The 22492-nt window shown below is 43.4% G+C and overlaps 1 protein-coding gene across 2 annotated transcripts in view; it reads right to left on the bottom strand.

Moving 5' to 3' along the window:
* Positions 1 to 22492, bottom strand: part of LOC137640185 (ubiquitin carboxyl-terminal hydrolase MINDY-1-like) — a 114688-nt gene that overhangs the window by 39483 nt on the left and 52713 nt on the right. For both annotated transcript variants that reach the window (XM_068372713.1, XM_068372712.1), the window contains exons 3-5: positions 13754 to 13953; positions 11171 to 11370; positions 9653 to 9795 (exon numbers count right to left, since the gene is read on the bottom strand). In XM_068372713.1, the coding sequence (XP_068228814.1) occupies positions 9653 to 9795; positions 11171 to 11370; positions 13754 to 13953 (543 nt within the window). The remainder of the gene's footprint in view (positions 1 to 9652; positions 9796 to 11170; positions 11371 to 13753; positions 13954 to 22492) is intronic.

Raw genomic sequence — 22492 nt, forward strand, 5'->3', positions numbered from 1 at the left:
GTATTGAGGGAGAGATATGTGAACACCAATGTACTGAGGGAGTGATAGGTCAACAGCAATGTACTGAGGGAGCGATAGATCTTCAACAGCAACGTACTGAGGGAGTGATAGGTGAACAGCAATGTACTGAGGGAGCGATAGGTGAACAGCAATATACGGAGGGAGCGATAGATGAACAGCAATGTACTGAGGAAGCGATAGGTGAACAGCAATGTACTGCGGGAGCAATAGGTGAACAGCAATGTACTGAGGGAGTGATAGGTGAACAAGGTTGTATTGAGGGAGCGATAGATGAACAGCAATGTACTGAGGAAGCGATAGGTGAACAGCAATGTACTGAGGGAGCGATATGTGAACACCAATGTACTGAGGAAGCGATAGATGAACAGCAATGTACTGAGGGAGCGATAGGTGAACAGCAATGTACTGAGGGAGCGATAGGTGAACAGCAATGTACTGAGGGAGTGATAGGTCAACAGCAATGTACTGAGGGAGTGATAGGTCAACAGCAATGTACTGAGGGAGTGATAGGTGAGTAGCAATGTACGGAGGGAGCGATAGATGAACAGCAATGTACTGAGGAAGCGATAGGTGAACAGCAATGTACTGAGGGAGCAATAGGTGAACAAGGTTGTATTGAGGGAGCGATAGGTGAACAGCAATGTACTGAGGAAGGGATAGGTGAACAGCAATGTACTGAGGGAGCAATAGGTGAACAGCTATGTACTGAGGGAGTGATAGGTGAACAAGGTTGTATTGAGGGAGCGATAGGTGAACAGCAATGTACTGAGGGAGTGATAGGTCAACAGCAATGTACTGAGGGAGCGATAGGTCAACAGCAATGTACTGAGGGAGTGATAGGTCAACAGCAATGTACTGAGGGAGCGATGCATGAACAGCAATGTACTGAGGGAGTGATAGATGAATAGCAATGTACTGAGGGAGTGATAGGTGAAAAAAGATGTACTGAGGGAGCGACAGGTGAACAGCAATGTTCTGAGGGAGGGTAAGGTCAACAGCAATGTACTGAGGGAACGATAGGTCAACAGCAATGTACTGAGGGAGTGATAGGTCAACAGCAATGTACTGAGGGAGTGATAGGTGTACAGCAATGTACCGAGGGAGTGATAGGTGAACAAGGATGTACTGAGAGAGCAATAAATGAACAGCAATGTACTGAGGGAGTGATAGGTTAACAGCAATGTACCGAGGGAGTGATAGGTAACCAGCAATGTGCTGAGGGAGTGATAGGTGAACAGCAATGTACTGAGGGAGTGATAGGTCAACAGCAATGTACTTAAGGAGCGATAGGTCAATAGCAATGTACTGAGGGAGCGATAGGTGAACAGCAATGTACTGAGGGAGCGATAGGTGAACAGCAATGTACTGAGGGAGCGATAGGTGAACAGCAATGTACTGAGGGAGTGATAGGTAAACAGCAATGTACTGAGGGAGTGATAAGTCAACAGCAATGTACTGAGGGAGAGATAGGTGAACAGCAATGTACTGAGGGAGAGATAGGTGAACAGCAATGTACTGAGGGAGCGATAGGTGAACAGCAATGTACTGAGGGAGTGATAGGTAAACAGCAATGTACTGAGGGAGTGATAGGTGAGCAGCATTGTACTGAGGGAGTGATAGGTGAATAGCAATGAACTGAGGGAGTGATAGGTCAACAGTAATGAACTGAGGAAGCGATAGGTGAACAGCAATGTACTGAGGGAGCAATAGGTGAACAGCAATGTACTGAGGGAGTGATAGGTGAACAGCAATGTACTGAGGGAGTGATAGGTGAACAGCAATGTACTGAAGGAGTGATAGGTGAGTAGCAATGTACTGAGGGAGTGATAAGTGAACAGCAATGTAATGAGGGAGCGATAGGTGAACAACAATGTACTGAAGGAACAATAGGTCGACAGCAATGTACTGAGGGAGCGACAGGTCAACAGCAATGTACTGAGGGAGCGACAGGTGAACAGCAATGTACTGAGGGAGCGATAGGTCAACAGCAATGTATTGACAACACATATTTCCAAAACAATTCTTCTTCGCTCAAGAGCTTAACTACTGCACTATAAGTTCAGTGACTACTTTCCTTTTGTAAGGGTAGAAGAAACTCTTCAGCTATGGTAACCAGCTTTTCTAGGAGAAGAACACTCCAAAATCAAACCATTGGTATCTAGTCTTAAGTAGTGCCATAGCCTCCATACCATGGTCTCCCACTGTCTTGGGCTAGAGTTCTCTTGCTTGAGGGTATACTCGGGCACACTTTTTTTATCTCATCTCTTTTTTTAAGTTTTTTATAGTTTATATATGAAAGAGCTATTTCAATATTGTAACTGTTCTTAAAATATTTTATATGGTTCATTACTCCTCGTGAAATTTATTCATTTCTTTATTTCCTTTCCTCACTGGGCAATTTTTCCCTGTTGGAGCCCTTGGGCTTAAAGCATCCTGCTTTTCCAACTAGGGTTGTAGCTTAGCAAAAAAAAAAAATGTTATTTTCCTTAGTAAAATAAATTTTTGAATATACTTACCCGATGATCATGTAGCTGCAACTCTGTTGCTCGACAGAAAAAACCTACGGTCGGGATACGCCAGCGATCGCTATACAGGTGGGGGTGTACAACAGCGCCATCTGTCGAGTAGGTACTCGGGTACTTCTTGTCAACAAGAACCAATTTTCTCCTCGGTCCACTGGTTCTCTATGGGGAGGAAGGGAGGGTCCTTAAATTCATGATCATCGGGTAAGTATATTCAAAAATTTATTTTACTAAGGAAAATAACATTTTTCAATATTAATCTTACCCGATGATCATGTAGCTGATTCACACCCAGGGGGGTGGGTGGAGACAGCATACATGTTAACATAAGAAGCTAAGTATCCCGTATTTCATTTTAGCAGTTATTCAAAATAACAAACATAAAATAAATAAGTACCTGGTAAGGAAGACGACTTGAACAATTACTCTGCCTTTTTAAGTACGTCTTCCTTACTGAGCCTCGCGATCCTCATAGGATGCTGAGCGACTCCTAGGAGCTGAAGTATGAAGGGTTGCAACCCATACTAAAGGTCCTCATCAAAACCTCTAATCTAGGCGCTTCTCAAGAAATGATTTTGACCACCCGCCAAATCAAGTAGGATGCGAAAGGCTTCTTAGCCTTCCGGACAACCCAAAAATATTTCAAGAGAAAGATTAAAAAGGTTCTGGAATTAGGGAATTGTAGTGGTGGAGCCCCCACCACTACTGCACTCGTTGCTACGAATGGTCCCAGAGTGTAGCAATTCTCGTAAAGAGACTGGACATTCTTTAAGATAAAAGACGCGAACACTGATTTGCTTTTCCAATAGGTTGCGTCGAATATACTTTGCAGAGATCTATTTTGTTCAAAGGCCACGGAAGTTGTGACAGCTCTAACTTCGTGTGTCCTTACCTTCAGCCAAGCTTGGTCTTCCTCATTCAGAAGGGAATGAGCTTCTCGTATTAACAGTCTGATAAAATAGGATAAAGAATTCTCTGACATAGGCAAAGATGGATTCTTAACTGAACACCATAAAGCTTCAGACGGGCCTCGTAAAGGTTATAAAAATAGAACTTAAGAGCTCTTACAGGACATAATACTCTTTCTAGTTCATTTCCAACCATACGATAAGTTTGGAATATCGAATGATATTGGTCAAGGCCGAGAAGGCAGCTCGTGTTTGGCTAGAAAACCAAGTTGTAGAACATGTAGCCGTTTCGGATGAGAATCCGATGTTCTTGCAGAAGGCATGAATCTCACTGACCCTTTTAGCTGTGGTTAAGCATATCAGGAAAAGAGTCTTAAAGGTGAGATCTTTCAGGGAGGCTGATGAAGTGGTTCGAACCTGTCTGACATAAGGAATCTTAGAACCACGTCTAAATTCCAACCAGGTGTAACCAAATGACGCTCCTTCGTGGTCTCAAAAGACTTAAGGAGGTCCTGTAGATCTTTATTGTTGGAAAGATCTAAGCCTCTGTGACGGAAGACTGATGCCAACATGCTTCTGTAACCCTTGATAGTGGGAGCTGAAAGAGATCGTTCTTTCCTCAGATATAAGAGGAAGTCAGCTATTTGAGTTACAGAGGTACTGGTCGAGGATACGGATACTGACTTGCACCAGTTTCGGAAGATTTCCCACTTCGATTGGTAGACTCTAAGGGTGGATGTTCTCCTTGCTCTAGCAATCGCTCTGGTTGTCTCCTTCGAAAAATCTCTAGTTCTCGAGAGTCTTTCGATATTCAGAAGGCAGTCAGACGAAGAGCGTGGAGGCCTTGGAGTACCTTCTTTACGCGTGGCAGACGTAGCAGGTCCACCCTTAGGGGAAGTGTTCTGGGAACGTCTACTAGCCATCGAAGTACCTCGGTGAGTTATTCTCTCGCGGGCCAGAGGGAAGCAACTAGCGTCAACTTTGTTCCCTCGTGAGAGGCGAACTTCTGCAGTACCTTGTTGACAATCTAGAACGGAGGGAATGCATATAGATCTAGATGTGACCAATCTAGTAGAAAGGCATCTATATGAACTACTGCTGGGACCGGGATAGGTGAGCAAAGTATTGGGAGCCTCTAGGTCATCGAGGTTGCAAAGAGATCTATGGTTGGCTGGCCCCAGGTGGCCCAAAGTCTCTTGCATACATCCTTGTGGAGGGTCCAATATGTTGGAATTATTTGTCCCTTCCTACTGAGACAATCTGCTATGACATTCAAGTTGCCTTGGATGAACCTCGTACTAGTGAAAAGTCTAGACCTGTTGAACAGGAGAGGAGGTCTCTTGCGAACTCGTACCATGTCAGAGAGTAGGTCCCTCCTTGCTTGGAGATGTACGTCAAAGCAGGGTGTTGACCGTGTTCACCTCCACCACTTTGCCTTGAAGGAGAGACCTGAAGCTTTTCCAGGTCAGACGTACTGCCAGAAGCTTCTTGCAGTTGAAATGCATTGTCCTTTGACTCGAGTTCCATAATCCCGAGCATTCCCTACCGCCTAATGTCGCACCCCAGCCTACGTCCGATGCGTCCGAGAAGAGAACGTGGTTGGGAGTCTGAACAGTCAGGGGAAGACCCTTTCAAAGGTTGATAAAGACCTTTCACCAAGTCAGACCAGACTTTATCTTACCGGAAACCGGGATCGAGACCGCTTCTAGCGTCTAGTCCTTTTCCAGTGAAAAGCTAGATGATACAGAAGAGGACGGAGGTGTAGTCTTCCAAGTGACACAAATAGAACCACGGATGACAGTGTCCTAACCAGAACCATCCACAGCCTGACAGGGCAGCGTTCCTTCTTCAGCATCTTCTGGATGGATAGCAGGGCTGGGGGTTGATCGTCTTGCTCAGCAATGTCCTCATCAGAGGGTTCCTCATCCGAAACTGATGAGGAAACGGCAACGGAGTGGGCAACGTCTGACTCGCTGAATCCGGTCGCACTGGTGGATGCATGACGGAGCCGGACACAAGATCATGGTACTGCTGCACAGTCTGTGAACTGTCAACCATGGGGACGCGAGGAAGTACAGCGTCAACCCGAAACTGTGTAGACTGTCTGGGTTGTGCAGTCAACCCCCTACAGGGTTGCTGAGGTTGCCTTACTGCGTCACAACAAGTCATGTCTGCTGGTTGTTGAACGTCTTCCAAGTGACACACTGAACGTCCACAACCACCTCCGAGAGTCGCTTAACGTCAACGTGCGACTGGCAACCCACACTGGGTCGCACCGGTGGAGGAACCATCTCAACTGGCGGACGTGAGTAGGATACCTCAGCGTCAACGGGGCGTACAACCAACCGGTAGGAAGGTTGTTGGCTAGAAGGTTCTTCTCCGTAAAAAATCCTCTAACAAGGACACAAGCTTGGACTGCATGTCTTGCAACAAAGCCCATTAGGGTCTATGGGAGCAGGTGTGGCAACAGACGGGGTTAGCGACTGAAGCGGAACCATTTACCATCCCTGGAAGCCTTGTTATGCTTAAATTAAAGTCCATAGGAGGCTAAGCAGCTTAAGGCTCCTCTCCAAATGACAGAGTCCTCAAAGGAATATCAGAAGGAGGGAGAACAGCACTTTCTCATCTACAGGAACCATGTCCGAGAAAAGCTAGGTTATCTCAGTGAGGGTCTCACTGGTGCAAAGGCAGCAGACCAGAAGGCAATGTTTAAGTAACTGCTTGACAGTCTGTGAACTGTCAAAAACTGAACTGTCCACCACAACAGGTGCGTGAGGACATACAGCACTGGTGCATTAGCAGCAGACCAGAAGGCAACGTTATGTAACTGCTTGACAGTCTGTGAACTGTCAAAAACTGAACTGTCAACTACAACAGGTGCGTGAGGACATACAGCACTGGTGCATTAGTAGCAGACCAGAAGGCAACGTCATGTAACTGCTTGACAGTCTGTGAGCTGGCAACAACCAAAGCTGTGTGGAGAAGCCTCAACTCCTGACTGACTAGTCTGCTGCGGGCGAGTGGCGGTAACCACAGTGGGTTGCGGAGGCTGACACACCGTGTCAAAACACGGCAGCTTGTGGTAGCTCACGCACGGCAACGGAGTGCTCCGTGTGTCTGTGGGAGTCAGCATGCGTCTGGCAGGGTCGACAGCGCATCGGTGGAGGAGCTCTCACAACAAGAGTGTGGGAGCAGGCAGCCATGCTGGGCGCACAACCGTGGCAGGTTGTAGGCAAACGGGTGCATCGTCAACCTTCTCCGCAGTCGGAGTGTGGGAGCAGACAACAACCAAAGCGGAGTGGTGGTGCGTGGTGGGGACTGCCGTGGGTTGCGGAAACTAACGCATCGCGTCAAAACACGGCAGCTTGACTCCACCTTCCCACTGCTGATGCGGTAGCTCACGCATGTTAACGGAGGGAGCCGCACGTCGGCTAACGTTAATATGCGTCTGGCAGGGTCGATTGCGCATCGGAGGTGGAGCTCTCCGCAGCCAGAGTGTGGGAGCAGGCAGCCTCAGCGTGAGCTGGGTGCACAACAGTGGCAGGTTGTAGGCTAACGAGAGCAGAGTCAACCTTCTCCGCACGAAACTCCTGCATAACCGCAGCTAACTGAGTCTGCATAGACTGCAGTAAAGACCACTTAGGGTCTACAAAAAACGGCAACAGACGGAGCTACTGTCCGTCGTGACTGAGGGTCTAAAACAGCTGGTGCGGCAACAGACGGAGTTACTGCCTGTTGCGGTACCACCTTGCCTCTCTTGGGAGGTGTGCAGTCGTCGGATGACTGCAGCGAGTCCGAACTGACCCAGTGGCTACACCTAGGCCGTTGGACTTGCGCGGAAGGGACCGACTTGCACTTAAAAGCCGCAAGATTTGGTCCATGGTTTCTTACGAGAAACCTCTTCCGCAGACGAGGAATAAATGGGCTCTCTCGTCTTTGTGTGGGTGGGGCGATCACGTCGGCAAACGTGTGTAGATACGCCCGAAACCACGGAGGGAAAAACGTCTGTTCGTCGATCAAGGCCTGTGGAACCCATAAGTCGTTCGACATTACTTCTCCCCTGGGCTTGGGAGCTTGTAAGAGGTATCGGACTAGGTGAACAACTGGCACGAACAGACGAACCCTCGAACGCAACACTGTAACACTTTGCGCATATCACTTTATCACTTTTGATTTTCTGTTTGCACTTATTTCACTGAAATCGAAACTTTAACTGATTTCTACCTGAAACACGCAATCCTATCCTTCATTAAAAGGTAGTCATTGCGAAAACATTTAAATGCAACAGAAAAACATAAATAAAGATAAAGAATTCAGTGGCTGGAAAAGAGACTAAACACTAGATCAAATAAACTACGTCTACAATGTCTCACCGCATAAAGCCTGGGAACAAGAATAAAACCCTAGAAACGTTTTACCTTCTTCCCCTACAGCGACTAGGGAGAAGAGTAAAAAACGAGAACAACGTTACCCGCTTGTACGAAACGTTTATTCTCCTCTCTCTCCCTCCGTCTCTATCTCTCTCTCTCTTCTCTCTTGAATTAGCACCTGAGAGAAGAGCCCAATTATATATCGTTAAAACATGTTATTTGCTAAAGGAAAAAACTGAAAGGTTTCCCAAATAAAAAGTTCCTTTATTCAGAATTTAAACTCTTTAAGCTAAGAAAGAATGAACGAAACGCTAGAATCGGTTTACTCTTACTGCAAAGTGAAACCGTGAAAAACTCTCTCTCTATCGTAACGATAGAGCGCAAGTTGAACGTTCTGAACGTCAACAACTGCGGAGACTAAAAACTAAACGTTAGTTCATCTTTGAAAACAGTACGAGACTATCAAAGAAATTCTTCCATAAAACATTAAAATTAAAAAAGTATTAAATTCTTTAAAGGTTAAATACGATAAAACGGGCTCAATGTTAATTAACTTCGGTTCCAAGTTAGGACCGCCTACTATTAGGAAAGGTCGCATATAAACAAACATAAAACTTTATTTATAAGTTTATAATAATTGGAAAGTTAACCGAAGAGGCCTAAAAAGGCGGAGAGATATAAATAAATGGATCTATAACGTGTTAAGCAAAATTACCAAAAACCTAAACACACTTCCGTCTAAGGGAAGGGTCGGCCATTTAAAAGTGAAAGAGAGTCCATACTCTCTTCGTCACCATAATTAAATCTATCGAAAACGAATTCAAGTTTTGAAATGAAGATAAAACCCCTGCATAGCGAAAGCTCAAAACTGGAATAGTGTACTTCACCAAATCGTTGTGAAAACAAATCCAGTTAGGGACGGCGTATTAGTAGGTCCTGCCATTGGCACGACAGAGGAAAAATTGGTTCTTGTTGACAAGAAGTACCCGAGTACCTACTCGACAGATGGCGCTGTTGTACACCCCCACCTGTATAGCGATCGCTGGCGTATCCCGACCGTAGGTTTTTTCTGTCGAGCAACAGAGTTGCAGCTACATGATCATCGGGTAAGATTAATATTGAAAAAATAATAATAATATTAAATAAATAATAAATAAAAATAATATTAATAATAAATAAAATAATAATAATAAACAATAAATAATAATAATAATAATAATAATAATAATAAATAATAATAAAGAATAATTAATGATAACAATAATAATAACAAATAATAAATAATAATAATAATAATAATAATAAATAATAAATATAATAAATAGATAATAAATAAATAATAATTAATAATAAATAATATAAATTAATAATAATAACAATAATTATAATAAAAAATAAAAAATAATAAATAATAATAATAATGATAATACAGTAATAATATCAATAATAATAACACACTAAAGACATACTGCAAATCTCTTGACAAATGGCTCCTCTGATTTCTTCAACAAATGCCTAGTATACTGTATAGTGTATGTAATCAGGAGGAAAAAAGGAAATAGTATTGCTAAAAGTAAAAAAAAAAAAAAACACATATGCAAGATATAAATTTACCAATCACAACTTAAAAATCCTTTCTGAGAGTTTTTGTCAAAGAAAAATCATTACCTCTTGTATCCTATATATATACTTGAAATGTCTATAAAAGCATTAAAGTACAGTATATCTATAAATAATACTGTATATTCACATAAAGTCAAAACTTTACATCCTCAAACCTACATCCCAAAAAATCTAAATACCTATAAGACATAAAACCAAGGAAACTTACCCCTCTTTTATAAATAGTTGAAAAGTGATTATTGCGGAAAAGTACTGCAATTTCTTCCTTTCCCAGTGAAGAACCTAGTTCAAACAAGCCATGGATGGTTAACTGAGATCCACTGTTTGCCATAAACTCTTCACAAAGCATAGCTGCAAAACAGATCATGAAATGTTGGAATAAAAGCTAAATTTAGTGCGTGTGTTTAGGGCAGCAGAGAAAAACGTACATACTTTCCACCAGTTATGAACATGGATAAATGTAAATACCATGCTTTGATTGTAATATTTTATATAGTACAGTATCTAATTATACTTATTAAAAATTCATCTACAATAGCAAATAATAAGCAAGATACTGCAGTCACCTTGCTATCTATATATAGAAATGTTATTATTTCAACTGATATGACAGCTTTCGCTTCATATATCTAATTCACTTGCTTCACTTAACTGACAAAAAAAATTACAGTACTGCAATAAATTTTCATATCAACTTTTATCAAAGATCTGTTAAGATTAAAATCAGCAAAAAATATTCTTTAATATGAAGTTACAATAATGTATAGTATACAGTAATTAGCAGTCCAAAATACTTAAATTTCTTAAATCAAAAATTATTTCATAATAATTCAAGGTTTTTAATGAACTCCTACACTTGAAATGAAAGAAAAAGGCAATCAGCCATTCGTGCTATGCACCCACAAATGGACACCAGAGTTTCCGAGTTTACAATCAAGGAAATCACAATAAACTGGAATTTGAACCTAAATAAGAAAGATCAAGCTCTTAAAAACCCTAAACCTGGATGGACGACAATCCTTGGGAAAGTACCTTGGGACTGTTTTGCGACTTAATCCGTTCCTCTCAGATACCAAGATATTGTGGTGGTGTTAGGGTTTTTGAGTGGTTCAATAATTACTACTACAAAACTTCTAAAAAATGAGTGTATATGTCTATTTATGGACATGTTGAACACATTGAGTGACTTTTATTTATTTTTTTTTGCATGCTCACTCCCAGAAAAAATTAAACTTGTAATCCAAGGTACTATATTTTCTCCTATTTATCTATCTTTTTCTTGTCCTTATCTTCTACTTTTTATTTTCTTTCGTACCAGTATACTATATCTTAATAGTAATGGCAGGAATTTTCCCAGTTGTTGAAACCAGGCATTAGTTGGGGTTTAGTGGACTAAATAAGACAAACTTTTGTTGGATATTACCCTAAGAATTATTATTCTTTGAAACTTTAAAGCTCAACCAGGTATCTTAAGTAATCATTGGTCTAAAAGGACCTCCAAAATTTACAGTAAGTGGTCTGATTTGAAATAATATTCCTTATCAATATTCATTAGGGATGAGTGTAACAAAAGACAAAATCTAAATATCTATTACCTTGGATAAAACATATGGAAAACACTGAAGTTGTAAATATTAAAAATCCCTTTATATTACGACACTTGATAAAAATTCAAAATGAAAAAATCTATAAATATAAATATCCTTCATAAAATACAAAACCTTACCTTTCACCAATAAATCATTGTTGTTATCCTTAACTGCTTCTTCTCTCCATGCAAAAATATTATTTGTAAGTTGGTTGTAGGAAAGATCTCTGATTATTTCAGATACTTCCGCAGATGGATCGACTACCCATCCGTGGTAAAGCATGATACCAAGTAAATCAAATATACAAAGTTCACCCGTAAATTCAAAATCACGTACCCTGTGTCAAAGAAAAATGAAAGGGGGAAAAGGTTAAAGAAGTCTAATAAATACTTATCTATAGTCTACTAATCTATATAAATGCTTTCATACATATAACCAAAAACTCCAAGATAGTCTATATGTTCATCTTTCCTAAACATAAACCATCACTTGAATTTTTCACATACAACCAGTCAAACATTGCTCCAAATTTCAAATTACTAGTCAGCAGTATTTAGCAAGGCAGATATCAGCACTACAGAATCTATTGAAACTAAGTCTCTAACCAACTAGGGGGGATGGAGAGAGAATACTGCGGTTTTCATATACAAAATGAAAAATCTAATTGTTTTCAATCATTTTATTGGATTTAAATCCAACTACAGCTTTAACAAAGGATGAATAGCTTTATTCCAAATTCATTATACATTTAAATACCTATACTGAATTGCAATACCACAATGTTCCAAGGTTCACCAGCATTGTCTGACATTCAGATGGAGAGTCTCACCTACAGATTAAGTGTGTATGTATCTCAGCTAAAAATCACACTTTTTGTGAGCCTGCAGCACTGTAACAAGCTCTTAAATTCTTTCACAAGTGTTTACCTTAAAGGATACTGTTATTTCAGTTAATGAATAATAACCTTATATAATACATTACAGTATTTCATTCTTATCGGAGTGCACCAATGGAGAAGTGAACTGACCAAAGTTAGTGGCAGAAACGTTAGGGAACGTTTCGTGAATGCAAACAAATGCGCGCACGCCAAGCACACGTCTGTCACTAGACCAAAGTCTGTTCGCTCACGAGTCTGAGCTTCACAAGCTGGCGCATGAGCACTCACTAGAGCACTTGCAGATGGTTTGTGAGTTCACTGTATCTTGCGTTCCCCTAGGACAGGACACGTGCGCTTGGAAGGTAACAAGCAAGTAAGGGGTGGCATAGGTGAGAATGCTTGCTGCCAGTGTCCCCAAAATGACATTTCTCCTGAAGGAGCAGACACCCTAGGAGAAACCCTAGTGGGTAGCGCACTCACAAGACTCGCAGACACTATGCGCCAGTGGGGCATAGTGGAAAGTACCTTGGACTTTAGGGAATCATTGACCACAATCACCAGATTGCTAAGAAAAGCCTAACTCCAGTGACCTCATGGAAGATGGCGAAGAATCACGTTACACTTGAGGAGGAGACCACTCAAGAGAATAAGACCTCTCAAACTGGCAAGAGAATCATCCAGCCTCACAGCGTTGAGGTTTTACGAGGAATCTCGGGCTGAGCAAACCTAGCTCGGCGCATCTAGGCTGGGAACTCTAAAGAAAACCTGCCTACAACTCCTCAGGTGAGAGAGGAATTGCAGAGGATGAAACCGCCAGGCCACGAGACCAGCTGAAAGGAACTCCTCTCCAGCAGTTCAATGGGGAAGGTCAAAGACCAACCCCTGCTGAGGCAGCTGTGGGCTCCTGCTGTGGGCTCCTGCTGAGGCCGTTGTGGGGTCCTGCTGTACCCCAAGCTTGCAACACCACCAACAGCTGTTCCTTCGTGAGAGAACCAAAAAGTCCCAAGGAAGGCTACAACTGATGCAGAGTATCAAAAGGGGTAGATTCCCCATGGATAAAAGGCACCGCTGTTTTGCTAGTGGAAGCAGCGGGGGTCTTTTGGGCCCGACAGTTGTCTGGGGGTCAAACAGTCATCACTCTTATCCGATCGGTCTCTGAAGGAAGCCGAATGGGAGATGAAGGTGGGTGGGTACGAGGCGCAGGAGAGAGAAGCCAGGACTTCTTTGACCTCAAGTATGAACTCGAAAGCGAAAAATCCATTTTAGACTTCTTCCTCCGTCTACCCTAAAGTTCCCACAGGGAGAATGACCACTCCTGACACTCAGCGCAGGGAGAATCCTCCGTGCAAGAGTGTCGTCTGCACAAAAATAAGAAGTCAGTGAGGATCTGTCTCCACCGCTGACATAAACATGCTGTAAGAGCGGCCCAATACGTCAGGAGAAACCCACATGATCACAGTTCTCAATACTATACTAAAAGCACATGAAAAGAAAGAGAAATTTTTAAAGTTTTATAACTAGATCAAAAGGACTAAATCCAGGAGTGACAATATGTCTGCACTCAACCATAGCCAAAACAAAAGTGGAGGCACTCACTGGGCGAGTGTGTGTGGGAAGGTTGGTCTAACCCCTGTTAACTAGCAGAGGGTTGTTGACACCTTCCATAAAAGTTTTATGATTAAATAACAGCTAGCACTAAAACATATATCCATAGTGAAGAACGAAGGTTTGTATTCCTGGTGTAACAAATTTCTTCTATTTGTATACCATGATATACTGTCAGTACTAGGGTAGAACTGCATTATCTCTGTTGAATATTTTCATGATTAAATTCCATACTTACCCAGAAAACTTTATATTAACATCAAGGCCAGTTAAGAGCTTATGTAAAATGCTAATAGCATCCTCAGTGTTCTGCTCCAGATGACGTCTCATATCAGAAGGAAGAGCGTTACGGGGTTGATCAAACAAAGCATTCCCAACGACGAGCACCAACTCGCCCCCAGTAATTTCCGACCGATCAGAAGGGAGGGTGATTTGGCCCTGTTAATTTTAAAAATATTAATATTTTCTTTGAAAAGGACAATGACAGCTACATCAAAGGTAACATATGAATATAGGTCAACTTCTAATTTGGGCTGACAATTTTCTCATTGAACTGAAAATAACTAGCTTCTTACTACAGTAATTCAAAATCATTATTCCTTATAAATAAGATAATATACAATAAACCCTATCATAATTCCTTTTAAGTCATCCAAGAGTAAAATAGATAAAACAATTGATTATACAACCAATTTTTTCACTAAAGGCCCTTTCATTTCGAAGCTGCACTAGCATAGTGGCACTTGAATTTTCTTCTCTTAAATTAGTCTTGCATTCAAAAAATCCATTTTGCAATAGTCACAAACTAGTCACTCACACAGTACAGCACTCTCAACTTACTTCAACTTAAAAATTACAGAAACACAGTTCTGATGTTAACATATAATAATGACACAGTACCAAGGTTTCAATTTCTGTAACAGCCATATTGTCTAAAATGATAAACTTGAAAATAATTTGTATTTTTCCTAACAATATAAACCTTTAGCTATTTATAAGGGTATTAATTTCAGCAAAGCTGAAAGGATCAGCCATTAGAATTTAGCGAGGGTTAACCACCATTCCCGCTAGTTATCGAGTCTCCTGTGGGTCACGTCTTGCAGGTAGTGGGCGGCAAACGTCGTCTGACGTTTCCATATGTCCGCTTGTAGAGCCTGCGCCACCGAGTAGTTATGCTTGAAGGCCAGAGACGTAGCAATACCCCTGATGTCATGAGCTCTGGGTAGACATGTTGGAGGAGGATCTGGATTCAGTGCTTGGTCAATGACCTTGCGAATCCATGTTGAAAGTGTTTTTAGTGATCCTCCTCATAGTCCTTCCTGTGCTGGTGAAAAGCGAAGGCACACGAGGATGAGCTACTGCTGTTCCCTTGAGGTAGAGTCTCAAACTCCTTACTAGGCATAGTAACAGATGATCTGGGTCGTAGGTTACAGAACGAAGACTCGTTATCCATAAGGATTAGAATCTCGGATCCGGTAACCCGGGGTTTTGAGTCTTAGCTACAACTTCGAAACGAAGCTGAAGTTTAACTATCGCCATCCCCTTGAACGGGCAATGTCATATGAAAGACCATGAAGTTCACTGGCTCTCTAAGCCAAAGCCAAAGCCAAAGCCAAAGCGAGTAGGAACACCGCCTTCCATGTGAGGTGGCGATCTGTTGCCTGGCGTAATGGTTTGTAGGGAGGTCCTTTAAGTGACCGAAGAACCCGAACAACGTTCCAAGGAGGAGGTCTCACTTCTGACTGGGGACAGGTTAGTTCATAACTCTGTATAAGGAGTGATAGTACCAGCAGAGAGGAAATGTCAACTCCTTTCAGTCTAAAGGCAGGACACATGACCGAGCTATAGCATCTTATTGCCGAAACAGAGAGGAGCATTTCCTCTTCTAGATATAAGAACTCCGCTATGGCTGGAATAGTGGCATTGAGTGGAGAGATAACCCTTCCATGACCCCAACCACAGAAGATATTCCACTTCGGCTGGTAGACTATGGCTGATGACTTTTACAGATGTCCAGACAAAAGCCTCTCTGAGAGAGGAGATGCTGGATAGTCTCCATGCGTGAAGTCGAAGCGAAGCTATAGCTTTGTGGGAGATGTTGGCATGTGGTTGTCTGAGTAGATCGTGTTGTGGAGTAAGTTCTCTTGGAAGATCCATCAGATGAAGAAGGTCTCGGAACCATTCTGCGTGATGTCACAGCGGAGCTATGAAGGTCATTGAGAGTGTGACTGATGTTCTATTCTTTCTGAGACCTCTTCTCATCCGACACAATGAGGGAAAAATGTAAATGTCGATGTTGTTCCACCGTTGTTGGAATGCATCTTGCCAGAGAACGTCGAGGTCGAGGTCTGGGACTGGGGAGCAGTACAATGGGAGCCTGAAGTTCAGGGCCGTTGCGAACAGATCCACCGCCGGAGTACCCCACAAAGTCAGGACTCTGTTCGCTACTAGATGATCCAATGACCATCCGGAACCTACTATCCGAATTGCTCTGCTCAGGTTGTCAACAAGCACATTCCTTTAGCCAGGAATGAAACGAGCTGATAGTGTTACCGAATGGACTTCCGCCCATCTCAGTATTTCTACGTCCAGATGGGATAGTGGCTCCAAAAAATTACTGTCTTGCTTGCTAATGTAAGCCACGACTTTGGTGTTGTCGCTCATCACCTCCACTGAGTGGCACGCCAGGAACTGATAGAACTATTGAAGGGCCAGGAAGGTGGCCCTCATCTCCAAGAGATTGATGTGCTGGTACTTTCGAACTCTGACCTTAGGCCTGAGGTCGTGTGGTGCAGCATTTAGGCACCCCTCACCCTTCCTTTGATGCATCTGTAAAGAGCAATAAGTCCGAGGGGAGGACGAGTAGGTCGACACCCTTTAGCAGATTTCCGTCTGCCACCCACCACTCAAGGTCCATCTGTTCTTCTGATCCCACGATGATCAGAATGTCCGGGAAATTGAAGGCCTGATTCCAACTGGACTTCAGTCGCCACTGGAGAGATCGAATCCTGAAGCGACCGTTGGGAACTAGACGGGCCAGAGATGATAGGTGCCCAAGGAGACATAACCACCTCTGGGCTGGGAGCTCTTCTCGTCTGAGAAAAGGCGTAGCGGCCTTCCTCAGCCTCACTACCCTGTCGTCTGATGGGAAGGCTTTGTGAAGATTGGTGTCTATAATCATTCCTTGGTATACCAGTCGTTGAGGGAAGCAGGGATGAATTCTTTAGGTTTACATTGATCCCCAGATCTTGGCAAAGCCTCAGAAGCCTGTCTCGGTGCTGAAGAAGGATTGCCACCAAGTTTGCTAGGATTAGCCAGTCGTCTAGATGGCATAGGAGATGGATGCCAATCCTGTGAGCCCAAGATGACACAAGGGCGAACACTCTCGTGACGACTTGAAGTGCTGTGGAAAGACCGAAGCATAACACCTTGAACTGATACTTCCTCGAAGATGGATGGATTGGGATATGGAAGTATATGTCTTTTAGGTCCAGTGTGCTCATAGTTTGTTCAGAGCTGAGAGGTCAATGATTGGTCTCCAGCCTCCAGACGCCTTTTTTCACAAGAAAGAGCCGACTGAAGAAGCCTGGAGAGTCGTTGAGGACCTCTTGGAGAGCCCCCTTCTCCAACATGGTCTGGACTTTGGCCGGCCCCTCTGCAGATCCCATCGCAAAGGAGCTTTTTAACACTAGAGTCTTGATCATTGGAGGGAGAGATGACATGAACGGGACAAGATACTCTCTACGAATCATGGAGATTAGGGTTCAGATCCGAGCTGCATCCACCTCTTCCAACAACGATGTAGGCATCCCCCTACTGGTGGACAAGTGGGGGGATTGCCTATCCTAGCGTCTGCCGCCACGGCCGCCTCATCTAGGATATTTCCCTCCTTGAGAGGACTTGGAGCCTTTCCTGTCCTTAGTGGGAAAGGGCTTCTTAGACACCTTTTCTTTAGCTGCAGTCCTATTTGAAGCTGGTTTTGGCTGGTTGTTCTGTGGGAGAGCTAGTGGTGTCTGGGTCCTTGATGTTTTGGCTCTATGGAGCAGTGTCCTGATGAAACTTCCTCCATCTCTCCGCTGCCTGCTCAACATCTCCCTGCTCAAACAAAGGGGAGCCTTCCAGAGAAGAATTCCAGAGTCTTGTGATCTTGATCTGTGGGACGTGGCGATGGAACCTCTCAACAACCGAGTCTTTGCGCCTCAAGATGGTGTTAGCCCACAAGTTCACAACTTGGTGGGCAAGGAACTTGATAGTGTTAGTGCCTGAAAGCAGGAACGTCTTCATCGCCTTCCTGGTGCCTTTCTTGGAAAAATCCTTGGTACGCACCAGGTTCCCCAATGATCCTAACCACAGATCAAGCCACAAAGTAGCCTGCATGGCGTACTTTGCCACTTTCTCCTGCTTCAAGATCTCCGTAGCCGATAACGAGACTTGAAGACCAGAAAGTCTCTCCAGAGAAATTCCCTTTGTAGCAGTACTTCCTTTAAAGAATGGTGTAGAGGAAGTGTCGGGAGGGGCTCGTCAAAGACCTCGTATTATCTCCTTTGCTGGACACCCGGAGGTGGGAGGAGTTTCAAGAATGAGCCCGAACAAAGCATTGCAAAGAAGTGCGAGAACTGGGAGGAAACCTTAGACTTTGCACTCTTCAGACCCTGAGACCAAGGCAAGGCTGCACTGGACTTTGGGGGCTTCTGAGTGCCAAAGACTCGATCGAGGACCGTGTCTTTGCCCTCTTGACGAGCCATCGCTGGGTTTACCAACCCATTGAGGAACCTCATGCAGGCCAGAACTTGCCAAAAGGCATGTTCCAACTATCTGCTCGGCTTCTGATGGACTGACTGCTAGATCATCGTCTTCCACCCACGAGACATCATCTTGGGGTGGGTCGTGGTCGATGTAGTGGCTGGTTGATGGCATGACCCCCTCTGCGGGTCTAGGGTTCAGCATCGTCTCGGAATCCTTAGATTCCCTCCAAGAAGGGAAAAAGGTCTCCAGCGCAGGTTTTGATGGAAGAACCTACTGCTGGCCATCCGTCAGGGGAAGGATAGATTCCTCCACTTGTTTCGATGCTGTTGTATTGCCATCGCGCGGGACTTCCTTGTAAAGGGAGGACCGGAGTGAGTCTGGCAGGGACTCTTCCCTGCTGTGTACCTCTGACTGAGGTGACAAGTGAGGCACAGGAGATAAGGAGGAGTTCAATCAGCGAGCCTAGCCTTTCTTTTCGAAGGTCTATTTTGGGTCAGCTCAACCCGGGTAGATGGTACCTCGTCAGGAGCTCCTATCTTCCTCTTCAAGGGAGACGAAACCATGGATCTTTGCCTTGGAAGCACAGAGGAAGACTCCTCCAGAGGGACCCCGGGAGTTTCCAAAGGGCGGGAGGATGGTAATCCCGAAAAGAAAGCTTTGGATACTACCCTAACCAAGGCTTCGAACCCCGATTGCTGTCCGATGGTGGCACTGTCTGAAAGGTCCCCTGAGAAGAGAGAGGAGAAGCGCCGCAATGGAGTCTTTACTGCAGACAAGGATGATGAGGGTTGCTGCACTGTGGTCTCCTTCCACGCTGTGAACTCCTTCCTAGAGCAGGAAGTTTAGGAAATTTGAATCCCTGCAGGCTGCCCTTTTCTGCCTTACCCAGCAAAAGCGATGTTCTGCGTATGCAGGGTGGTGAATGGGGTGACTGCGAACAATGGGGAGGAGATTTGTCCTTACCCGGAGGAGGAGCTGAAACTAAAAGAGATGATGGTCTGGTCGGCTGCCTACCTAGCAACTTGCAGTGTTTGTCAGAGATGGAAGAACGTCAGCTACCAAGGTTTGTAAAGCAGGAGAACGACAGTTCGCCCATCGGCGAGAAGGAGACCAATGGGTCAGCGTTTGGTGAACCGGGGATCAATGAGCTAGTAAACGGAGAGCTGGCGAACGGCACCAGGCCGTAGAGTGGCAGGTTGGTGAATGGCGGGTTGGTGACCGGCGGGTTGGAGACCGGCGATCAGCCGAATGAACATCCTTAGATGGACAATCACCAGCACGGGAGGATCGTGAACAAAACCTCAATGGCGCATCTTGAACCGGAGTTTACTGATGAGCCTCCTACCAGCATGTTTACATAGCATCATGTAACCCCCCATTTATCTGTAGAAACTCCCACTAGTATCAACTATTCCCATGACGTCACTGCTTATTCAAATCTACTAAACTGAGGAAGTAACACTGCTTATTCAGACTAGTGGTGAGTTCATACTACATAATGGATGTTATTTACCCCCATTGTTAGATTCCAAATATAGTTATTAAAAAGAAACAATTTGAGAGAGAGAGAGAGAGAGAGAGAGAGAGAGAGAGAGAGAGAGAGAGAGAGAGAGAGAATGTGTGTGTGTGTGTTTGTAGTTTTTCTCCCATTTGGTACTAAAATATCACTTGCTGCTATTACTTAGAGCAATAACTAGTCATGTATGGCAAAAAAAAAAATAAGAAATAGTTGTCTGAAAAGCAGTAAATACCGAAGTTGCAGGACGAAGGCCTAGTGGAAAGAGCAAGAAATCATTGAGAAAGGTATAGATGAAGACCTAGACTTATATATAGGAGTTTAGGCAAAATGAGTTACGGCCAATGATGGAGAGGTCTCTCATTTCCTTTCAAACCCTAAACTGTATAGAGATAAATGGGCATGAAAAAATCTTAAACGATGATTCTGTCAAGACAATTACAAATCATTATCTGAAAGGAAGTCATGGTTTTGCAAGAAATAACATGAAAAAGTTATGGAATACTGTAATTACTTGAAAATAACTTTCCAGTCCTTACTCCTGAAGTCAATATTTTCTATTCTATAATGCAAATATAAATTCACATATAAAAATCCAAACAAATTTCAAAGAGCAAATGAAAGCAATAACAAACCATAAAAGAAAATGAACACATATCAGTAAGAGGATTCTGAAGTACAGCAAAACCAATAAATGACTATATCGAGTTATATACTCCACATCAAGCCATATACTAAACTGCCTACTTCAAAACATGTCGCTGTTAAATATAAAGGTACACTTCCAAGTAGAGGTAATTACATTTCTTAAGGGGCGCAACTCACTACTTAGGTTTAGATTTTTGGAAATTCAGATTACACTACATCATTATATTTTTGGCTGAGAGAATATATTTCCTCTTTGAAATGGTTTTTCAATGAAAACAGAAGTTTTACTCCAACCGTGACCACATAGTGGAATGATCTAAATAGGCAGTTGAATCACAGGAACTTCAGAAGTTCAAACTTGCAGGGAATGTGTTAATTTTAAACAGGTTGACATGATTCTCTCTTCATCTATTTTAATATTGTTATTGATCTTAGAAGATATTTTATACTTTTTACTATTACAGTCCACATATAATGTATAATTTATTTCCTTTTCTTCACTGTGCTATTTTTCCCTGTTGAAGCCCTTTGGCTTGTAGCATCCTACTTTTCCAACTAGGATCGCAGCTTTGCCAGTAATAATAATAATAATAATAATAATAATAATAATAATAATAATAATGTAATAATAATAAAAATAACAAATTCGTAGATAATTTGTATTTTTCCTAACAATACAAACCTTTGCTACTTAATAGGGGTATTACTTTCGGGGTTGCTGAAATGACGAACCATTAATTTTTAACAAGGGTTTAATACCCACACCGCTAGTTAAGAGGGGTAGGGAGGGTAGCTTGCTACCGCTCCCCCTCACACACCTGTGATTGAGCTCACGTTGCTTGGAGGTAGGACTTCAAGGGGGATAGAGCTGGCAGGAAAGTTAGATTAAATAGCTAAGGTTTGTATAGTTAGGAAAAATACAAATTATCTACGAATTTGTCATTTGTTCTGTAACTGGAATACAAACCACGCTATTTAATAGGGGTGACTCACCCATTAGGAAGGGTGGACGTCCCAGCCAGTCTGGCTTTTTGGCTTTGCCCGGGGGCTCCTTATCTGAGTGTGTTAGCACTCAAGAAATAAGGAGTCCCTGCACCTCGCTAAAACCTTGCTACACAAGGTCTGCAGCCTACGCAAGCTGTGTGTGAAGGTATGTAGAAGTGTGACTCATCCCAGAAAGTTGCTCCGAAGTTCTTTAGATGGAAACTTGTAGACTAGGACTTTCCCAATACCACCTCATCAGGGTATGGGGATGTAACAGTATTAATCTTATTACTAGGAACACAAGGGAGCATGGTTTACCTGCAGTGGTTTGAGGTCAGCTATGCAGAGAAGCCAGGATGCTGCTTTCCCCAAGAGAGAGGATGATGAAGAAAAGAATAAGGGTCAGTCAAACCTTTTCATTCATGCAGACTAAAACTGGGTAACAATGCCCTCAACCCTCTGCTACTTGTCCAATAAGGAGCTTGAGGTTTTAAACCAGCTGTTGTGCAGCTCCACAGGACCGATAGAAAATGTATCGAGTCTCCTGTGGGTCACGTTTTGTAGGTAGTGGGATGTGAATGTGTTCTGAGGTTTCCACACCCCAGCTTGATGAACCTGCGGCACTGAAAAATTTCTTTTGAAGGCCAGGGACGTAGCTATGCCCGACATCATGTGCTCTGGGGCGACGTGACGGAGGAGGGTCTGGATTCAGTGCAAGGTCAATGACCCTACGAATCCATGCTGAGATGGTGTTCTTGATGACCCTCCTCTTAGTCCTTCCTGTGCTGACAAACAATGCTGGCACACGAGGATGGGCTGCGGCTGTTCTCTTGAGGTACAGCCTCAAGCTCCTTACTGGGCATAGTAAGAGATGGTCTGGGTCATCTGTTACAGTACGGAGACTAGAAATCCGGAAGGAGTCAAATCGAGGATCCGCTACTCCCGGGTTCTGATTCTTATCAATAAACTCAGAGACGAAGCTGAACGTAACCTCTCCCCATCCCCTTGAATGGGCGATGTCATATGAGAGACCATGAAGTTCGCTGACTCGCTTGGATGAGGCCAAAGCTAGCAGGAACACCG

The sequence above is a fragment of the Palaemon carinicauda genome, chromosome 4 (genome assembly GCF_036898095.1).
Source record: "Palaemon carinicauda isolate YSFRI2023 chromosome 4, ASM3689809v2, whole genome shotgun sequence".
NCBI classification, from domain to species: domain Eukaryota; kingdom Metazoa; phylum Arthropoda; class Malacostraca; order Decapoda; family Palaemonidae; genus Palaemon; species Palaemon carinicauda.